Here is a 19535-nt window from a genome sequence, read left to right as displayed (position 1 = left end):
TGCTCTTCCTCCCCTCCACAGGGTTCTGGCACAGCTGGGCTGGGGGGGTCTGGGCCTGCACCTTCCTCTCTCCACAGCCAGGGGATGTTTGGGGGGAAACACGATTCCACCTTCCCAAAGGAAGCATTCTCCACTGGCACTGCCCTCCTGGAGGCTGTGGGATTGAACACCCCAGAGTTTTCCTGCCCCAAATTCCAGAGCCTTGGCCCAGCAGTGGGGAACGAGTGCTCGAAGACAGAAGCAGCAGCAGGGGAGGACATTCCTGACCAAATGCCAGCAATTTAATTCCATATTTATCTGCAATTTGTATCAGAGTCCAGCTAAACCAGCAGGAATACAGGCCCTGGCTGCTGGAATTCAGTCCTGGTTGTGGGTCTGGGTCCGGTCTGGGGCCAGAGCCCCCAGCATGGAATCACTTCCTCTTCATGTTCTGGAGGTGAGGTGCAGACACTTTCACCTTCCCAGGAATATTTCTCGACAGATCTGTGTCCTAGGGAACATGGGAGAGGAGAAGGTGAGCACAGCAGGAAAGCCTTGCTGGAGCACCGGGATGATCCTTGCCTTGGCCCTGGTGAGGACATCTCCACCCTCAACTCCCAGTGCAAGCTCCTGCCCCTGCTCCAGGAATTCCCACACCCAGAGGGTTTCCTGGAGATGCCACTGCTAAAAAAACCCAGCAGCACGCTCAGTTTTGGCAGCATTTCCTCCCAAAATGGCGCCTGTGGCCATTCTGCTGTGCTTTGCAGAGGAGACTCTGCAGAGCCAGCCTCACCTTCACGCTGCGGAACAGGTCCTTCTCTCGTGCACTGGCTTCTTTGGACTGCATGAAATTGTGCAAGGCAATCTTGGCAGCTGGAAAAACACAGGGAAGAGTGAAACAGCTGGAAACCCACGCTGCCTTCAGCAGGCAGAGCTCAGGAGGGGAGTCAGGCTCTCACACCATACCTTTGCCCTTCTTCTGCGTGCCCGGGGTGAGCTTGACTTTGTACCTGCCCAAGGAAAGGGATAAAGGTATGAAGTCAGAGACACACACTCACCACGTGCCCTCCCAGGAAGGTGCTGCACTCACTTGTAGTTGGCCATGGCTGTGTAGGGAGCACAGATGGGGACAGCAAAGAGCAGGATGTCCTCGGGGTGGGGCTGCCCCGTCAGGGAGTCCAGCAGGGCCTCGCTCTCCTGGGACACAAAGAGCTCCACTGGGACCTGGCCCCGTGCTCAGCCCTGCCTGGAGTCACGGGGCAGGAGCTGGCAACGGGCAGCCCTGAAGGGCCCTTCCAAGCAGAGCATTCCATGGCTCCATGAGCATGGAACTGGCATGGAATGCCCAAGCCAGGATTTGTGACTGATCTGTTTCATCACTAAAATCACATCCTTGGCTGGATCTTGGTTTTGGGCCAAGGGTCACCCAAAGCTTCCCTGGCAGACACCGTTACCCTCCTCCATGGAGGAACTTAAAGGAATTCACTTATTCCCAGCCCTGGGCAACACCCACAGCCTGTAATTACACAAAAGTAATTACAGAAAAGTTTTCCATTTTACATGTAAACAAACTTCTGAAGTAAAGAACCTGCACTACTCACTGTGTCATCCTCCAGCCCAGAGCCACCAAGGCAAAACCAAGGGCAAACATCCTTGGAGCCAGCTCTGGGTTTATGGGGATGTGGAGATGAGCAGGGCAGGCAGAAAAGGTTAATTTTTAAAATACAATTACGGTGGGTTCAAACAGTCCTGGAGGGCTCCCACATGTCCCAGTCCCAGCAGGAGCACAGCCCCACCTCAGCCCTTACAGAACTGAGCATTTACCTCCAGTCCTGGCTGCTCCTGGTCCTGCTCCTCCTGCACACACAAACAAGGACACATCAGAAACCAGAGCTGCTTCTGCCTCCCCTGTCCCCAGGAAATTCTTTAATCAGCAGGCCCAGAAATCCCCATTCTCCCTGCAAAGAGACCTGAGCTCCTTGCACAAGCACGGTGAGAGCAGCCCTCTGCCGTGGGTGGGAGGGTGGAGTGTTTCTTTCCAACCTCTAATTTGCCTGGCACACGCCGAGCTGGGAGGAGGAGATGGAGGTCGGAGATAGCAAATCCCAGCGCCAGGGCTGGGAGCTCCTCCCACCTGCCTGAGGGGGAGCTGCTGGGGGAACGGGAGCCCGGGACCGCTCCGAGCCCAGTCCTGGCTGTGCTGGGAAAGGATGAGCACAGGGATTGCTGCAGGGCTTTGGGCTGCCCTGGCATCCAGTGGGCTCCCTGAGCACTGGCAGCAAACACAGAGCTCTCCACAGTGCCCAAAATCCAAGGGGAGCTGCTCAGCCTCCCAGGAGCCACGAAAGCCCCAGCAAGGGACAGACACATGGACAAGGGAGGAGAGAGCTGCTCACCTTCTCACCCTGTTCCTCACCTTGTCCTCCTGCAGCTCATCCAGGGCTGGCTCCTGTGCCTCGTGCAGCACAATTCCTGCTGGGAGGGTCTCCTTGCCCCCTCCTGCTGCACGAACGGGTTTGGGTTTCTGCTGCTGCTTCTTTGCTGCCTCTTCTTTTGTCTTCCCCTTCTTGCCTTTTTTCCCTTTGTCCTCCCTGTTGGAGCCTGCAGACTGTGGTGACACAGGTGGTCAGGGCTGGTGACCAGAGCCACCACACCCCGGGGAAGGGACAACTCCCCCTCACCCCCAGCAGCTTCATGATGAGCTCCCGGTCCTCCTCGTCCTGGTCCCTGTACTTCTCCTTCATCTTCTTCATCTTACTCTGCAGCAGGAAACACCAACAGCTTCAGAAATGACAGCTTTTAGCAGAGTATTGCAAGCACAGATGGCTCTTTCCTTCCCAGTATCCCAAACTTTCAGAGCAGTTCACCAGTAAGCAAGGCACTGGTTCCAGTGAGCTCCGTGCTAACGCCCAGCACCATCACGAGAGACCCCTCAAAGCAGCCATGGATCCCAAACCCTGGGATTGCTCTCCGTGTTTCCATGCCAACAGCTCAGCCCAGGTTCCCCTGGTCCTGCCCACCTTCTGGCCCCGCTTGATGGGCTGGGGGGCTGGAGCTGCCCTGGGGCAGTTGGGAGCAGCCACAGGTTGGGTCTCTGCCTCCTTCTGCTTCTCTTCAGACAGCTCCGAGTTCTCAGAGTTGTTCTGCTGCTTCTTTTTCTTCATTTCTCTAAGGAGAACAGTCACAACACCCTCATTTGTTGTGGTGAGAGAAGCTCCTGCTCTCCTGACAGCATTCCCACCCTGCTTCCCAGCCACAGGGACCCAGAGGAACACTGCAAACAGCCCCTCCTCAGCAAAACCTCTCCATCCCACCAGTAAAACCCTGACAGCATTCCCACCCTGCTTCCCAGCCACAGGGACCCAGAGGAACACTGCAAACAGCCCCTCTCAGAAAAACCTCTCCATCCCACCAGTTCTGTGTTCCCAGCCAGCATTCCCAAAGGACAAGAGCAGCACCTCACCCTGGAAATGCAGGATGGACAATGGGCATGGACTGGGGTGGTTACAGATGTGCCCAGGACATGGGGGCCCAGCCAGCATTCCCAAAGGACAAGAGCAGCACCTCACCCTGGAAATGCAGAATGGACAATGGGGTGGGTACAGATGTGCCCAGGACATGGGGAGGGAATGGGGAAGAAGCATTTGTCCAGAGCAGCTGTGGCTGCCCCTGGATCCCTGGCAGTGCCCAAGGCCAGGCTGGACAGGCCTTGGAGCAGCCTGGGACAGTGGGAGGTGTCCCTGCACATGGCAGGGGTGGAATGGGATGGGATTTAAGGTCCCTTCCAACCCAAACCATCCTGGGATCCCCTGGAACACCCACTGGCTCTCACCTCCTCTCCTTGGCAGAGAGATGCCTCCGGCCCTGGGCCCTGCTGTCGCTCTGAGGAGGGAAAGGCAGCTCAGGGCAGGTCCTGCCCAGCAGCTCCCACTGCCCTGGGCACCCACTGGAGCTGGGACCTTACCAAGCTGGGCTCTTCCTCTTTGGGGATGATTTTCTGCAGGGATCTGTGGGGAGAAGGAAAAGGAGCTCATCAGCAGATGGAGGGCAGCTCACCATGGACACGCCAACCACAGCCCAAATTCAGCAGCCTGGTTCTACCTTTCAGCTTTCCAGAGCTTGGCAATCTCAGCTTTGGTGACTGGAAAAGGCAGGAACACTGGATTCACTTTAGAAAACAATCTCAGCTTTCTGCCAGCTCCTCTCTCACACACACAAGCACCAAACACAGCCTGGGCACCGAGGGAGCCCCAGAGTGCAGCTTCCCATGAGCCTCACCCATCCCTGCTCCTTGCACCCTCTAAGGAGTCCCAGGGACAAGAGGGAGCCGAGCTCATCCCACAGCCTCAGCAGAGCAGAGGCAGCTCAGGGCTCAGTTTCCAGCATTCCCATTGCTGAGCATGGAAGGAAGGGATGGCAATGCATCCCAGCCTTGTCCTGGCAGTGTTTTAGGGGACCCTCAGGTGCCCCCAGCTGCTGCTTCTCTCACCTCTGGGGCTGAAGGTGTGACAGGTCGATTGTGGTGTCTGGATAATTCACCTCTTCCTCCTTCACTTCCCTCTTGGGCTCTGGATGCTCCTCCTCAGAGTCTCCATCCTCCTCCTCCGAGTCAGCCTCTGGAGCAGGAGAGTTCCCTCCTCCCTGCTCAGCACTGCTCTCCTCTCGGGTGCTCTCAGCTGTGGCTTCCACATCCTCTGGAGCTTCCACATCCTCTGGAGCTTCCTCAGCCTCTGGAGCTGCCTCAGCCTCTGGAGCTGCCTCAGCCCCTGGAGCTGCCTCAGCCTCGGCTTTTTCCTCCTCACTGCTGCTGTCTCCTCCATCTGGGGCATGCAGGGCAGGAAAACACAGGAATACCAGGATCCATCATCCCAGGATGGTTTGGGTTGGAAGGGACATTAAAGCCTACCCAGTGCCACCCCTGCCATGGCAGGGACACCTCCCACCATCCCAGGCTGCTCCAAGCCCTGTCCAGCCTGGCCTTGGGCACTGCCAGGGATCCAGGGGCAGCCACAGCTGCTCTGGGCACCCTGTGCCATGGCCTGCCCGCCCTCCCAGCCAGGAATTCCTTCCCAATCTCCCATCCATCCCTGTCCTGTGTCAGTGTGAAACTATTCCCCTTTGTCCCATCAGTGATCCAAACTCTGGGATCACCCAGAGCCTGAGGGACCCCCCAGCAGCCCCAGTGCCCCCCATACCTAAAAGCTCCACCTCCTCAGCCAGCAGCTCACTGGCACTGCTGGAAACCGTGTCCAGCTCCTCCTCCTGGACTCTGACCTTCCTCTCCTCCCGGTGCCTCCAGACACAGCTCTCATCCACCTGAAAACAAGGAGCCTCTGGGTCAGGCCTGGTGATGCTCACACAACACCTCACTCAGCTTTTCCTTCCCTTTTTAACACTTCCTGCCATCAAAAGGCAAGAAAATTAAACCAGACCCAAGTGTGCCAAGCCCACAAGTCAGGGTGACACACAGGAATGTTCAGATTCCAAACAGAGCTGGGGGAACAGCAAAGGCTGTTCTCTTAGAGTCTGTTTGGAATGCAGACAGAGCACACTGGGCTGAGATGGAAATGAAAGCAGAGCCATTATCAGCAAGAAGCTCTTTATGGGATTTTTCCCAGTGGGAAAAGAAGTAATTGGGAATACTCTGATAAGCAAGATGCAGAAAATAAACCTCCTGCAGCTCAAAGCAAATTACAAAAGCCAGCAGGAGCTGCATGGAAAAGCTGTACCTTAAACAAGAAGCTGAAGCCCATCATCAGATAGGAAGGTGGAAGGAAATTCTTTTTCCCTGAAAAACAAAGGGAGAGTCTCATGAGGAGCTTTAGCAGCCATGCTGCAGGATGTACTTCCAAAATTCATTTTTATTAGAGGCTTTAGGCTACCAAAAAATTACACTGGGGCTTTTTTATCTCTGGGATGAGAACAGAAGAGCTCAAAAGCAGCTGAGTTAATGAACTTCTGCCCAGGGCTCAGCTCAAACTGCTGCTGCAGCTGCCTGATACTCAGACTAAGCCATTCCCAACAGACTTCTGGGAGAAGAGTGGGATCTGCTGCCACTGCAGGACAGCCCAGCACCTTTGGGAAAACATCCCATTGCCACTGCTCCCTTGTGCCTCACCTCGGATCATGAAGCTGCCAGTAGTGAGATATTCTCCCGTGGGGGCAGTTTTAGAAACCTAAAAGAAAACCACAATAAACTGTGAAAAATCTCTGTGACAGAAGTCCAACATCAGGTGACAACAGCACCAAGAGAAAAACTGGCTCAACAGGAGCTGAACTCCTGGGAACAGCTCTGCAGGATTCCATATCCAAGGGGCTCTTCCTCTCCTTAGCAGGGAATTTTCCTAAGGGGTGTTTCAATCCAATCACACCCTACCAGCACTGTGTTTTAGGAGTCCTGGGTGAGCAACTCAGGAAATAAACCCAGGATTTACTCAGGAGCATTCAGGGAATAATGCCTTGAGAAGGCTGCTCCAGAACAGAGGCTGGATGGAGTTCCAGAATAAAGCAGGGATTGATTCCAAGGATCTCCTCCATGGATCCACCTGAGCCATGATCCATCCATGAGCACCAGAGCCCAGCCAGGGCTGCCCCCAAGATGAACCCAAATGGTCCCAAAATGCACGAGCGCTCCCGGGGTCTCTCCCTGGGATCAGCTCTGCTCCATGTGCACATTGCAGTTCAGTGTCCAATTCCAGCTCAGCCCCTGCACTCCCATCCTGCTTGTTTTTCTCTCTGCAGCCCACGGGGTTTGTGCTCCTGGGCTGAGATTTGGATCATTTGTCCTTGGTGCCCAGCTGGAGCAGGAATTGTTTTGTCTCCCTGCTCTGTGCACAGAGCTCACCATGCCCTGATGTGGAGCCCAGCCCCACACACTAAAGCAGCTCAGAACCTGAAAATAGAAAAGCTAAACCTGAGGCATCAACAAAACCACCACAACTTTGGTGTGATCTCCAGACCCTCACACAGAAGTTTGATCCACACCCGTGGGCTCCTGTCTGGGGTCACATCCCAGCTCCCTGGGGTGCAGTGCCTGGAGAGCTGCAGCTGATGTGCTCACCTGGCTGTGGGACACCCACCAGGCGCTGGTGACCACGCGGGCGTCCCAGGCAGCGCTGTAGCACAGGGCCATGGTCCCCGCCTCCGTCAGCGTCCGCGGCGGGATGGGCTCACCTGGGAACACCCAGCACACCAGCAGCCATCAAATCCTGCCCTGACCCAGCCTGGGAGCTTCCCAGGAAGGACTGGTACCCATCCCGAGGGAAGGCAATGCCAGTTCCTGTCCTCCACAGGTACCTGAGGGGTTCTTGATGACGCAGCTGGTGGCTCCGTGCAGATCCGCGTGCACGTAGATGTCCCCTGGGAAACAGGAGGCTTCCCTCAGATCCACACATCCCTGGAGCCAGGGAAGTCTCTAATGTCAGATGGAAATGCCTGGTCTGGCTGCAAGGGGCAGGGTGGGGACACAGAAGCCTTTCAGCCCATCCTTGGCCCAGGGAGATTCAGCTCCTCTGCTCCTGAGGGGAGCCCATCCAAGCTGCTCTCGCCCCATGGCACCAGAGGAACTCCCACCACCAAAATTCCCTTTGATCCAAGGCCCAGCTCAAGGACAAAGCAGAGGGACCTTCCCCTGCCACTCCTGGGCACTCACACAAGTGGGAAGGAGGAGGAAACCCCCCATGGCCTCCATGGGCTCACCTGGTTTGAGGTAGCGCTTCACGATCAGCTCGTTCTGCTGCTGGTCCCTGCCAGCAATCACCAGGTAATTCTCAGAGCTGATGAACCACAGGAACTTCTCAAACCTGCCAAATTCCAGCAAATCCCCAGTGTGAGCAACACCTGGAACTAACAGGACATTGCACAGGTGGTTTTTGATAAACTCAAAATATCCATCTTAGCACAGCCCTCCTATTTATTTTTATTTTAATAATTAAAAGCTTTGATGTTTTGTTTCATCTGTTTGGTTTTTAAAGCACAGAAGCCCAGAATGGTTTGGAAGGAACCTTAAAGATGATCCAGTCCCCCTGGGCCACCCCTGCCACTGCCCCAGGCTGCTCCAAGCCACGTCCAGCCTGGCCTTGGACACTTCCAGGGACGTGGCAGCCACAGCTGCTCTGGGCTGCTGTCCCTGGGAACCATTCTGGGATTGTCTGACTCTTTAAGGAGTCTCCATGCAAAGTGCAGTGCTCAGAAATCCTAAAGAGCTCCACTCTGATCCAGGGTAGCTCCATCCTGCCAGGACATGAGAGAAGGACAAGGGAGCTGTACTTGCCAGTAGACCTTTCTGGCCTTCTGGATGGTGGTGACAGTCTGAACTTCCCTCAGGGTTTGCTTTGTCTTCTTCTCAGCTGATTTAAAAGCCTGTTTGGACAGAAAGCACCGTCACCATCCAGCAGGAATCACAGAATTCCCCACTGAACACTGGGAAAGTCGGTAGGAAATGGCTCTGGACTTGATCACAGTGCAGGCTCCAGCCCTGCTCTTAAAACTGCACCCTGGAGAGCTGCTCCCTGAAATGATCAGCTCTTGCACTGGAAGGATTTCCACTCATTTTGCACTCCAAGTCCTGGTCTGTCAGTGTCTCCCCTGCTCTGAGTATTCCCAATGCCACTGGTGGAAAAGGAGGATCCATCAGGGATCTGCAATCCTCCAGTGAGCTCCAAATGTCAAGAATAAAACAACTCTGGGTGATTGCTTTTCCCTTTCATGTTCTGTTAGGGTTGCTCAGACCAGGTCAGCATTTCCCACTGAGCAGTGGCAGGGATTTTCCTTTTAAATATCTTCTAAAATCCAAGGGGGGGAAAAAAATACCTTTTCTGCAGCTTCCACTGTCTTCTGAGTTTTCTTGGCTGCATGTCTTTTGTGATCATAGTACCTGTGAAACACAAGTGTGTGTCCTGAAATCCCAGCAGATCCACTCCCTCATCTTTTCCCACTCATCCCAGGCCTTTTGTTCCATGGGCAGAACTGGAAAACTCAACCAATGTGAGCCACAGAGCAGCTGCCCTGCACCAGGGAATTCCCATCCCAGAGCTCAGGACAGGCTGCTATTTCAATCTTTAACTCTTATTTTTAACAAGATATCCCAAAACCCTTCTTCCTGCAATATTATCACCAACAACTGCACACCCAGAGAAATTTCTCCTACAAAAAACACACATTTACTAAAAAAATCTTACTTTTTGGCATTGGCATAAGCAGACAAATTGAGATCAACATCAATCAATAAGGGTTTGTTTTTCTGAGGTTTCTTCAACTGTTTGGTTTTATTCTTTTTCTTTTTTCCTTTTGGTTCTTCTGTTTCTTCCTTCTCTACGTCAGCATCATCCTCCTCCTCTTCCTCTTCAGATAACACGTAGGGGTTCCTAAAAACACGTGAGATCATAAGACTGAGATAAGAGAACTGGTTAATTTTTAATCCTTGGTGCAATGTGCTCTTAATTTTATTCTCTCAGAAGTTTAGAAATGGCCCAAGGAGCCTCCAAACCCTTCACACTGTGCAGACACAGGAAGCTTCATGTGCCAACCCTTTTTTGTCCTGGAGTCAGCCAAATTTGGGGGGGAAAAATAAAACAAAATCAGAAGATAAAGAGCCCAACTTTTCCAATCCAAGGAACTGACTGAAAGCAAGTTTGTTCTATAAACTGCCATTTCTGAAAGCGAGGTAACCAAAAATTCACAGATGAACTCTGCCACGTCCCAGCTTTTCTACCCAAACTTCTGGCTACAAAAAAAAAGCAATTTTGGGGTATTTTAAAATCCCTAAGCTCCCGATGCAGCACACTCACCTCAGCAGCATGGTGATGTGGTTTGTCTGCAGCTTTAACTCTTTGATTGCCACGGCCACGGGGTCCCCCTGGGCCTGGGCCTCCTTGACGATGGCCCCGATCTCGGTCCAGTCGATCTGGTTGGCCAAGGCGCTGCGGACCACCTGGATGGCCCTGTCCACCACCTCCAGGTTCATCTCTATCAGCTCCCCCTTCAGCTTATCAGCTTCCTTGGGGAAAGGAGGAGCTTGGAGCCAGCGCAGCCAAGCACGTGCTCGGCAGCAGTTGTTGTAAGAATGGAAGCAGCGGTGAAGAAACCCAAGGATGGATTGAAGTGGCGGCACAGGAGAAGATCCAACTCCAGTGCTGCCAATCCCTGGAAGTGCCCCAGGCCAGGCTGGAGCTACATGGGATAGTGGAAGGTGTCCCTGCCCGTGGGATTGAAGCTCCCTCCCAACCAAACCATCCCGTGGTGATGTGGTTATGCACTTTTTAAATTAAAACCCAAAATCTGTCTTACCTGAGCCTGCTGGAGAGCTTCCAGTCTGTGCTCATGGTCCTTACGGACATTTTCAAGTTTCTTCAATGCTTGTTTTTCCTTTTAAATACAAGATGGCAAAAAATTACAAATATTTGATATAAAAATATATTTCTATGTATATATAATCTTGCAGTGATTATCTGATGCCATTACCAAATGGCATCAGGTAATCACTGCAAGAAGCAAGAGAATCCTCTGGAAATGTGGAGCCATCCCAGCTGCCCAGGCTGGATGAGGACACACCTGCTGCAAGGCCTTCAGATCAATCTTCTGCCCCTCCAGCTTGGAGTAGAACTCATCTGTAGCCTGCAGGAGAGAGTCAGGTTGGAGAACCCCCAGGCTGGCCTGACTCAGAGCAGGCACAGGAGGGTCCCTGCAGAGAGGGGGCTGCAAAGCTCTGGAAGAGGTGACAGAGGCTGAGACAACCTCCAGGAGTTTCCCCATTTCCCTTCCCATGGGAGGAGTCCAGGGAGACACTCAGGGCTGAGTCTCACTGCAAACACAGCAGGAAAACAGTGGCCAAGCAATGGCTCATCTTTTTGCTAAGAAATGATGGAAAAGCTGCTTTGGTTCAGATTAAATGGTTGCAAAGGCAGATCTGTCTGCCCTGAACCCCTGCTGCTCCACTGGGTTAGTTAAAAAAACCCAGAGTGCCTAAGAACTGCTCCAGCTGTGCTTAAAGCACAAGATGAGGAAGGCTGTTTAGATCATCAGAGGGACTGGGGACAAGGCATGGAGGGACAGGACACAGGGAATGGCTCCACTGCCAGAGGGCAGGGATGGATGGGAGATTGGGAATTGCTGGCTGGGCTGGTACTGCCAGAGCAGCTGTGGCTGCCCCTGGATCCCTGGCAGTGCCCAAGCCAGGCTGGATGGGGTTTGGAGCAGCCTGGGGCAGTGGGAGGTGTCCCTGCCATGGCAGGGCTGGCTCTGGGTGGGTTCTGAGTCCCTTCCAGCCCAAACCATTCTGGGGTTCTGTGATCACTGAGGGACATGACAGAAATTGAGGCAGGAAGCAGGGCAGGAGCGTGCAGTGGGAATTCTGGAGATCAAGGTCAAGAACAAGAGGCCAATTAACGACTCCAGATGTTAATGAGTCAAGGAGCAGAAAGGACAATGCCCAAGGAAGCCCCAGTAAGAGCCCTGAGGCTTGCAGAGCAAGAACAGGAGAAGTGTAAATGTGATGTCTGCCACAGTTATTAACTCCAGAGACAACTCCAGAACAAAACATCTGGGACTCTCTGACTGGAAGCTTCCACCTCCCTCACAGGTTCCACACTGCAGGATGAGCTCAGCAGCCAGCACTGCCCAGCTGCAGCCCAAACCCCTGCTGGGGTTGGCTTTTTCTCATCAAACATTCATCCACAAAATGATTCATCCCTTCCAAGGTCTCTGCGTTCATTAACAGCCCCTGCACTGTGTTTTAATTACTCTTTTTAGCAGCAGTCAATTCAAGCACCCAAGTACAGCATCAGCAAAAGCACTGTACCTTATTGAATGAGTCAAATTCCAAGTAGGGACATTTTGAATGTTGAGAAAACAAGAAAGGATGAAATTCCTCATATCTGTAAAATACACATTTGATATTATCACCTGAAAAACTAATTTCTGTTATGCAGACTAGTAGAAAAAAAGGGAAAAATACTTCAAATATTTACGTGTAGATATCTTCTGCTGGCTTATCTGGTTCCAGACTTGGCTTTTTCTCCCTTTTCTGGATAACATAACCCTGAAAGAAAACAAAAATATCATTTGTCTGTGGAAAGGTTTAGGTAGCAATAAATAATTCCAGCAGGGAACATTGTGCCTGACCCCAGTGTCTTGTTTTGACTCCAGTTTCTTCTGGAAAAAGAAGTGAACTTCTCCCAGCCCTCAGGACTATCCCATAAATGCAGAGTCTGGGTGCAGGATTTATTACAGAACCTATTAAATCCCAAGTGCAAATCTCCCAGGATTCACACAATCTGCCTGTGCATTATTTAATTGCTGCCCAGCTTGTGGAAAGAAAGCAATTTTTATTCCACATCAGCACCTGGCACCCAGGAATAAAATGCAGAGCTGGGAACAGCAGGAATTGGGAATTCCTGAGGAATTCCTGCTTGCCACCTTAACTCTGCAATTCCAAATCATTGATAAGCCACCCCAGACCCACCTTTCCACTGAAGTTGTCAGTGAGGGCCATGTATTCTTCTGCTTTCTCTAGAGCTGAAAGAACCTTTTCAAGGTTTTCTGAAGAGAAAACAGCAGAAATATTTCATCCCTGCAATTACTGCTCATTTTAAACAGAAGTCTAAGTTTACATCTGGGAAACTTTTAAAATAAAAATTTATTTAGATGATTTTAGCACATAATTATTCAAGTTTCAGGAGGAAAAAAAGACCCCACAATACCAGCACTTTATGAAATTAAAGCATAACCCAGAAGCAGTGAGAAGTTATTTTTTTACTGCACCATAATGCAGTAGGAAGGAAAAAATCCTCTGGATTTATGGCAAATATAAAACACAGGAGGAAAATAAGACTGCAGGAAAATATTTTCTGATTTCATTACCAAAATCTTTAATTTCCCAATAAATGTAAAGCTGCTATGTTACCAAATTCCCAATGTTTGCTACAAATAAAGACTTGGATATTAATTCTTCTTGTCAAACAACCAGAACTCACCTCATGGGAGAGGTGATGTCAGAATAAAATCATTTAGACTACAGAACAATCTGACATTTTATCTCCAATTTATGCACAAATCAACAATTTTAATGCAAACAAGGATGGTCCCCAAGCTAAACACATTAAAAAATAAAACCACACGGTCAGAACCACAGGTTCACTCATCTCCTTGGGAAAAAACCACTGCAGAGACATAAAAATCCCCATATTTGTGGCCCAGCCTTTAAAATATTACACCTTTATTTTCCAGCTGTTGATCTATTTTGACAGCTCCAGAAAATCCAGCTTCTATAAGGCAGTGCTCGATGAGAGTGGCCCCATAAGCTGTTAAAAAAAAGAAATAGTGAAGGATCATCTGTAGAAAATATTCACAGTTTGCATTTAAAAAAAAAAAAACCAAAACCAACAAACTGGACACAAGAGTGTGAGAAGAAAATATTCACAGTTTGCATTAAAACAAACAAACAAACAAACAACAAAACTGACACAAGAGTGTGAGAAGCACCAAAAACCAGGGAAGAGGCAGGAGGGGAGGGTGGGTAAGGAGGAGGGGGTGAGAAAAAGCCAAAATTGCCACAAAGGGAAGAATGGTGAGGATTTTAGAGTGGAGCAGCTGTGCCTGGTAACTGGATCAGTAACACCACGTGAGGCCAAGGCTTCCTACATGACAGGATCAGAAAAAAACCAAATCCCAGCAGGGACACAGCACAACTGGGATCAGAGGGGACAGTAATTAGCAATTATACATCATCATCATCATTATTATTTAGAAATTATTTAAGAGAGCAGGGTAGAGAAAGAGAGAGAAAAGGGTGGTGAAAAAGAGAATGAAGAGATGGGGCAAGTCATGCTCAGGTGTGATTTGAGCTGCTCAGGAAATTCTCTGCTTGAGCAGCTTTGGCAGGTCAGGAGGAAAAGCAATTTTGTTCTGATGACCTCAAACATGACAAAATTGGTTCTGTGCTCAGGAAAACCTGACTTTACACTTACAGCTCCTGGTGGTGCAAAATGCCCCAAGGCAGAGCTGCAGCAGAGCCACAGCTCTGTGCAGAGGCCTTGGAATCACTAAATCCCTGTTTTCCAGGGCAGCCTGGGAGGGTGGAAGGTGCCCCTGCCCAAGGCAGGAGGTGAAATGAGATGGGTTTTAAGGCTCCTTCCAATCCAAAGCACTCCAGGGTTCTGGGATAAGTTATCCAAATTTTCCAGCATGACACAGCACACACTGAGTGACCTCATTCCATCTCCTGACCAAGGCCAACCACTTACGAAGGAGTGGGTTGAGAACCCTCTTCAGCTGCTCCCCTTTGGGTGCATTTGATATGATTTCAGTTAACCTGCAGGAGAAAATAAAAACTTGCAATTCCATCTGTTGTTTTAAAACAACACTGCATTGCTTAGAAGCTACAAAACATTTCCAGCCTTAAAAAAATGAGATTAAAAATGGCCTGTAATAAACTAGCCAAAGATTTTCACAGCTCTGACAATTTGGGTTTGTCCCAATAAATACACCATTTATGAGCTCTGAAATTCATGGGGATTTCTGAAAGAGTTTTGAATGAGTTACAGATGGGATCTCTGAGGTTTTTAGAGGATGCTGTTTATTTTCTTATCTTCTGCACAGGCAGGAAGGATGAGTTCAGCTCACATCTTCACTGCACAGTTCAGAAGGTCACAAGACCCTCAGTTACAAGACTTTTTAAGGATTTATTCCCCAATAAAACACTGCCAACAAGGATATTTATGGTTTTAACCCAACCCTTAAATATTTCATCTTATGGACCCATGCTACAGTGTGAGCTTCCTTAGCCACTCATGTTATGGCACACAGACCCACAGTGCTGCATCCTAAACTCCTTCTTCACCTCTGGAACTACTTTTATTTTTATGTCTTAAACTCTAAAACTCTAAACTTTCCTTTCCTTAGCTCAACATGTCTCTGCTTTAGACTGTAAATCCACATTCTCACTTCTGGCACCTCAGTTTGGGAGCCTTTTCCAAGGGCTCAGATCAATCCTGAGTTTAATTCTCAGCTTTGGCTCACAGGCCCAAAGCTCTGAGAATTCCCTGCATTTCAGATTCCAACAGAAACTGAAACTACCTGTCCAAGGTGGGCAGGGGCACAGCAGCTTTTGCACTGGCCACAAGAAATCACCAACTATGAGCTCTGGGACTGGAATTACCTATCCAGGGTAATTATTCCTGGACAGGAATTACCTGTCCAGGGGCACAGCAGCTTTGGCACTGGCCACAAAAAATCACCAAATATAAGCTCTGGGATTGGGATTACCTGTCCAAGGTGGGCAGGGGCACAGCAGCTTTGGCACTGGCACCAAATATGAGCTTTGGGATTGGAATTACCTGTCCAGGTTAATTATTCCTGAACAGGAATTACCTGTCCAGGGGCACAGCAGCTTTGGCACTGGCACCAATAAATCACCAAATATGAGCTCTGGGATTGGAATTACCTGTCCAAGGTGGGCAGGGGCACAGCAGCTTTGGCACTGGCACCAAATACGAGCTTTGGGATTGGAATTACCTGTCCAAGGTGGGCAGGGGCACAGCAGCTTTGGCACTGGCACAAGTACGAGCTCTGGGATTGGAATTACCTGTCCAGGTTAATTATTCCTGAACAGGAATTACCTGTCCAGGGGCACAGCAGCTTTGGCACTGGGCACCAAATATGAGCTCTGGGATTGGGATTACTTGTCCAAGGTGGGCAGGGGCACAGCAGCTTTGGCACTGGCCACAATAAATTTACTTGTCCAAGGTGGGCAGGGGGAATTACCTGTCCAGGTTAATTATTCCTGAACAGGAATTACCTGTCCAGGGGCACAGCAGCTTTGGCACTGGCACCAAATACGAGCTCTGGGACTGGAATTACCTGTCCAAGGTGGGCAGGGGCACAGCAGCTTTGGCACTCTCCACCGGGTAGCGCTCCCGCACCGCGAACCTGACGTCGTCGGCCTGGTCCGTGCGGCACCTCAGGATGTTGAGGATCAGGTACTCGTGGTCGGTGAGGACGACGTTGCCCTGCGAGCACGGGGACCCTGAGCGGGGCCGGCGCGGCGGCCCTGCCCCGGGGCACGCCGGCAGCGGCGGCTCACCCTGTCGTAGAGCTCCAGGATCAGGTGGTAGGCGGCCCCCTCGCTGCCGAACTGCAGGTCCACGACGCGGTCGGCGCCCAGCTGCCGCACGCTCACCAGCCTCCGCGTCCTCAGGTGCTTCCGGCACTGCGGGGGAGGCCTCAAGCTCGAGCTTGTGTGGTTTTCAAATCGCTGCCGCCGCCTCAGGGGGTGACTCTAAAAGCCAGCTGGCAGCTGCTGCTCCCTCCTGCTTTGTGCAGATGGGACAATCCCTCCTGTTCCCTCCTGTTCCCTCCTGCTTTGTGCAGATGAGACAATTCCTCCTGTTCCCTCCTGTTCCCTCCTGGTTTGTGCAGATGAGACAATCCCTCCTGTTCCCTCCTGTTCCCTCCTGCTTTGTGCAGATGAACAATTCCTCTCTAGGCCTGAAACTCAAGGACGCCTCGCTGGCTCAGGCACCGAAAAATGTAACCAACAGGGAATTAATCAGGGGGGTTTTGTTCACTAATATTGTTCACTTTTTTTGGGTTTTTGTGCTGGTGAATGTTTTGCCTGTGAAATAACTTTTCTCCAAGGAAGTCTTTTTCCTGAGCCAGCTGGGGGAGGAGCCAATTGAATCTGCTTTCTAGAGAAACCTATTGGGAGGTTCTCTCCCAGATTTGCTCTAAACCAGGACAAGGGGCAAACTTTGGAGCAAGTGACTTCATTACTTGAAGTTATAATTGGACAATTAAGCTCTGATATGCAAATAGACCAAACTTTCATCTGTCTGTAAAACTCGTCTGGGTGTGGCCTCAGCAAGACTCCTGCGTGCTCAAGGTGTGCCCTTTAAAGACTTTCCACTAAATAATCACCTTTATCCATTAACTCTATCTAGCCTGTGCTCTAGGCAGCCTTTCCAGGCATCAGAGGGGTGGGAAAAACGTCTGGGAAACATCTGAAAACACCTGGGAATGGCTTGGCTACAGAGCCCTCCTGTGGCAGGAACCACTTCCCGTTTAACTCAAATATCACAAGAGTGAAAATGTTGGTGCTCACCGAAGTAACACCTTCATTTTTATAATTGTAATTAAAATTGAGCCCAATTCTTAACATTAACACATTTTTTCCATATTGTTTGTTTAGCTCAAGGGAGCAGCTGCTTCAAATTCTAAGAGTTTTATAAAGAGACCTGGGATTATTCCTGCATCCATCTCTGCTGTGGAAAGCCACCCTGGAGAATCTCTGCTGAGCCACTTCTGGCTGCACCCAGAGGATAACCAGATCCATGGGAGTCATCCCAGGCTGTATCCCCATGGATGCACCTGCAGGAGCCCAGCCTAAGAGCCTGGAGCAAGGCCTGAACCCCTGAACTGAATTGCATCCAGCAACTGAAAATTCACACAATCCAACTGGAATGACAAGGACTTTGCTGGAGCAACGTTCCGGAAGGAATTTATAAATCAAGTTTATAAAAGGTTTGTATAAATTTGAATGTTCCCTGTTTTGGGCACTGAACATCGGCGACGTGACCCCAAGCCCACGTTTGCTCTTCCCTTGTCCTCAGCCACCTGCAGGACCAGGATTCACTGGGAAAACCCTTCCCTAATTTCCTGCCTCCAAGGCCAGAAGGTGACCACTCCTTCCTTTCTAAAACACCAGCCCTGCTGAGCTCACCTTCATGGCAAAGCTGGATGGCATCATGTTCTTTGGCCACTCAAACTCCGTCAGGTGGATGCGGATCCCGGATTCCAGCAGCAGCGTGGCCTTGCACTCTGGCCTGGGGGAAAACAGAGCAGCTGCACCCCAAAACGCCCAGCTGCACCCCAAAATGCCCAGCTGCACCCCAAAATGCCCTGCACTCCCTCCACACGAGGACTTTCTGGGATCCCAGGTGGCACAGGAGCAGCCACCCCACCACCAGCCCATCTGCGGAGGGTTTTCTGCGGCGTTTCCCGTTTCCTTAGAACTTTCTGGGTAAAAATTACTGCATTTCACCAAAAACCAGCAGAATTTCACACAAAACAAGTGAGAAATTACTGCAGGCAATTTAAAAAAATCTGGTTTTCACACAGCACTCCTAAAGAATCTGTAAATAAAGGCATTTAAAGCTCTTACTTTTGCAGGCGAATGAGATAGGTCTTGTTATCCACATCATAAACGTTGTTCACTCTCATTCCCAACAAGCTGCCAAAAGGAAAACAAGAAATGCTTTGGAGAATCCAAAGCACAACTGGCTGGAAAAAAATCCCAGTGGCAATTAGAGTAAGCAGAAGGGCAAGTTATGATAAATTACCAAGGAGTAACCAAAAGGGCAGCAAAGGAAGATTAATGGAATGAGCTGGAAGCAACAACCATGGAGAGATGGAGAAACTGCTCTTAAGAGACAACAATTAAGAGAGGGAGAAAATTAGATGGAGGAATTGATATTGATGAATGAAATGGAGAAAGCTGCCAGTTCCTGCCCGTGCTCCCCTTTGTGGCAGGGATGTAAAGTGAACTGGTGATACTGGAGCTCCTGGCCAGCACAGGGCACCAGTAATCCCAGTATGGGCACTGAACCGGCCTGGGGGCGTCAGTCACTCCCTTCAGAGCAGGGCTGGACACCAGGGATGTGTCAGAGCTCCACAGGGATGTGAGGGAAACTGGGAATGTTCCCTGGAGAGGAGAAGGCTCCAGGGAGAGCTCAGAGCCCCTGGCAGGGCCTGAAGGGGCTCCAGGAGAGCTGGAGAGGGACTGGGGACAAGGATGGAGGGACAGGACACAGGGAATGGCTCCCACGGCCAGAGGGCAGGGATGGATGGGAGATTGGGAACTGGGAATTGCTGGCTGGGCTGGAATTGCCAGAGCAGCTGTGGCTGCCCCTGGATCCCTGGCAGTGCCCAAGGCCAGGCTGGACTCTGGGGCTGGAGCAGCCTGGGACAGTGGCAGTGTCCCGGCCATGGCAGGGCTGGCAGCGGGTTCTGTGCTGAGGGGCAGAGCTGTCACACGGGACACGATGGAGCAGCAGAGCCCCCGCAGCCCTGAGACTACGGCGGGGCGGGAACACCGGGACCAGGACCACGGAGAAGAGGGAGGAGCGGGGACAGAACCAGAACCAAAACCAGGACCGGGACCCGGGGCAGGACCAGGTCCCACCGGGCCGGGCGCCGCTCCCCGGGGGCTGGAGGGTCAGGGAGTGCCGGTACCTCTGCCGCAGCTCGGCGAGCACCGCGCGGATGTCGACGGTGCTGAAGCGGGACTTCATGGCGCCGGCGCCGCCCGCCGAGACCCACAGGGATCCCGGCCCGCGGCCCCTCCGCGATCCCGGCTCCCGGCCCCTCACGGCTCCCGCTCCCTCACGGCCACCCCGCGCCTGCGCCCACGGGCGCTACGGGTCGCGCCCGGCGCCAATCCCCGGCGCTCCGCGGCCGCGCATGGGCTGAGCCGGGCGGATATCTTTGTGAACATGTGCAGTGTACAGAGAAGGAGAGACCAGGGTCTCATGGCTGGGACGGGCGGGGCGGCGCCGCGCGCGACC

At 51.5% G+C, this 19535-nt stretch overlaps 1 protein-coding gene across 1 annotated transcript; it reads right to left on the bottom strand.

Moving 5' to 3' along the window:
* Positions 1–259: 259 nt before the first annotated feature.
* NEMF (nuclear export mediator factor) lies at positions 260–19363 on the bottom strand. The gene is made up of 33 exons (XM_041410416.1): positions 19204–19363; positions 18134–18202; positions 17693–17795; positions 16058–16183; positions 15835–15983; positions 14220–14287; positions 13191–13277; positions 12440–12516; positions 11946–12016; positions 11777–11852; positions 10531–10593; positions 10267–10344; positions 9768–9976; positions 9159–9344; positions 8791–8854; positions 8252–8340; positions 7678–7781; positions 7276–7338; positions 7040–7152; positions 6098–6155; positions 5709–5767; positions 5175–5295; positions 4469–4799; positions 3944–3986; positions 3812–3861; positions 3000–3147; positions 2661–2738; positions 2396–2587; positions 1804–1836; positions 1070–1176; positions 946–989; positions 773–852; positions 260–490 (listed from the first exon to the last, which is right to left on the bottom strand). The coding sequence occupies exons 1-33, from the start codon at positions 19260–19262 to the stop codon at positions 413–415; spliced, it is 3276 nt and encodes a 1091-aa protein (XP_041266350.1). The 5' UTR covers positions 19263–19363; the 3' UTR covers positions 260–412.
* Between the last annotated feature and the right edge of the window lie 172 nt (positions 19364–19535).

Source organism: Onychostruthus taczanowskii, unplaced genomic scaffold, assembly GCF_017590055.1.
Source record: "Onychostruthus taczanowskii isolate IOZ18803 unplaced genomic scaffold, ASM1759005v1 scaffold100, whole genome shotgun sequence".
NCBI classification, from domain to species: domain Eukaryota; kingdom Metazoa; phylum Chordata; class Aves; order Passeriformes; family Passeridae; genus Onychostruthus; species Onychostruthus taczanowskii.
This window is presented reverse-complemented; position numbering and strand designations above follow the sequence as displayed.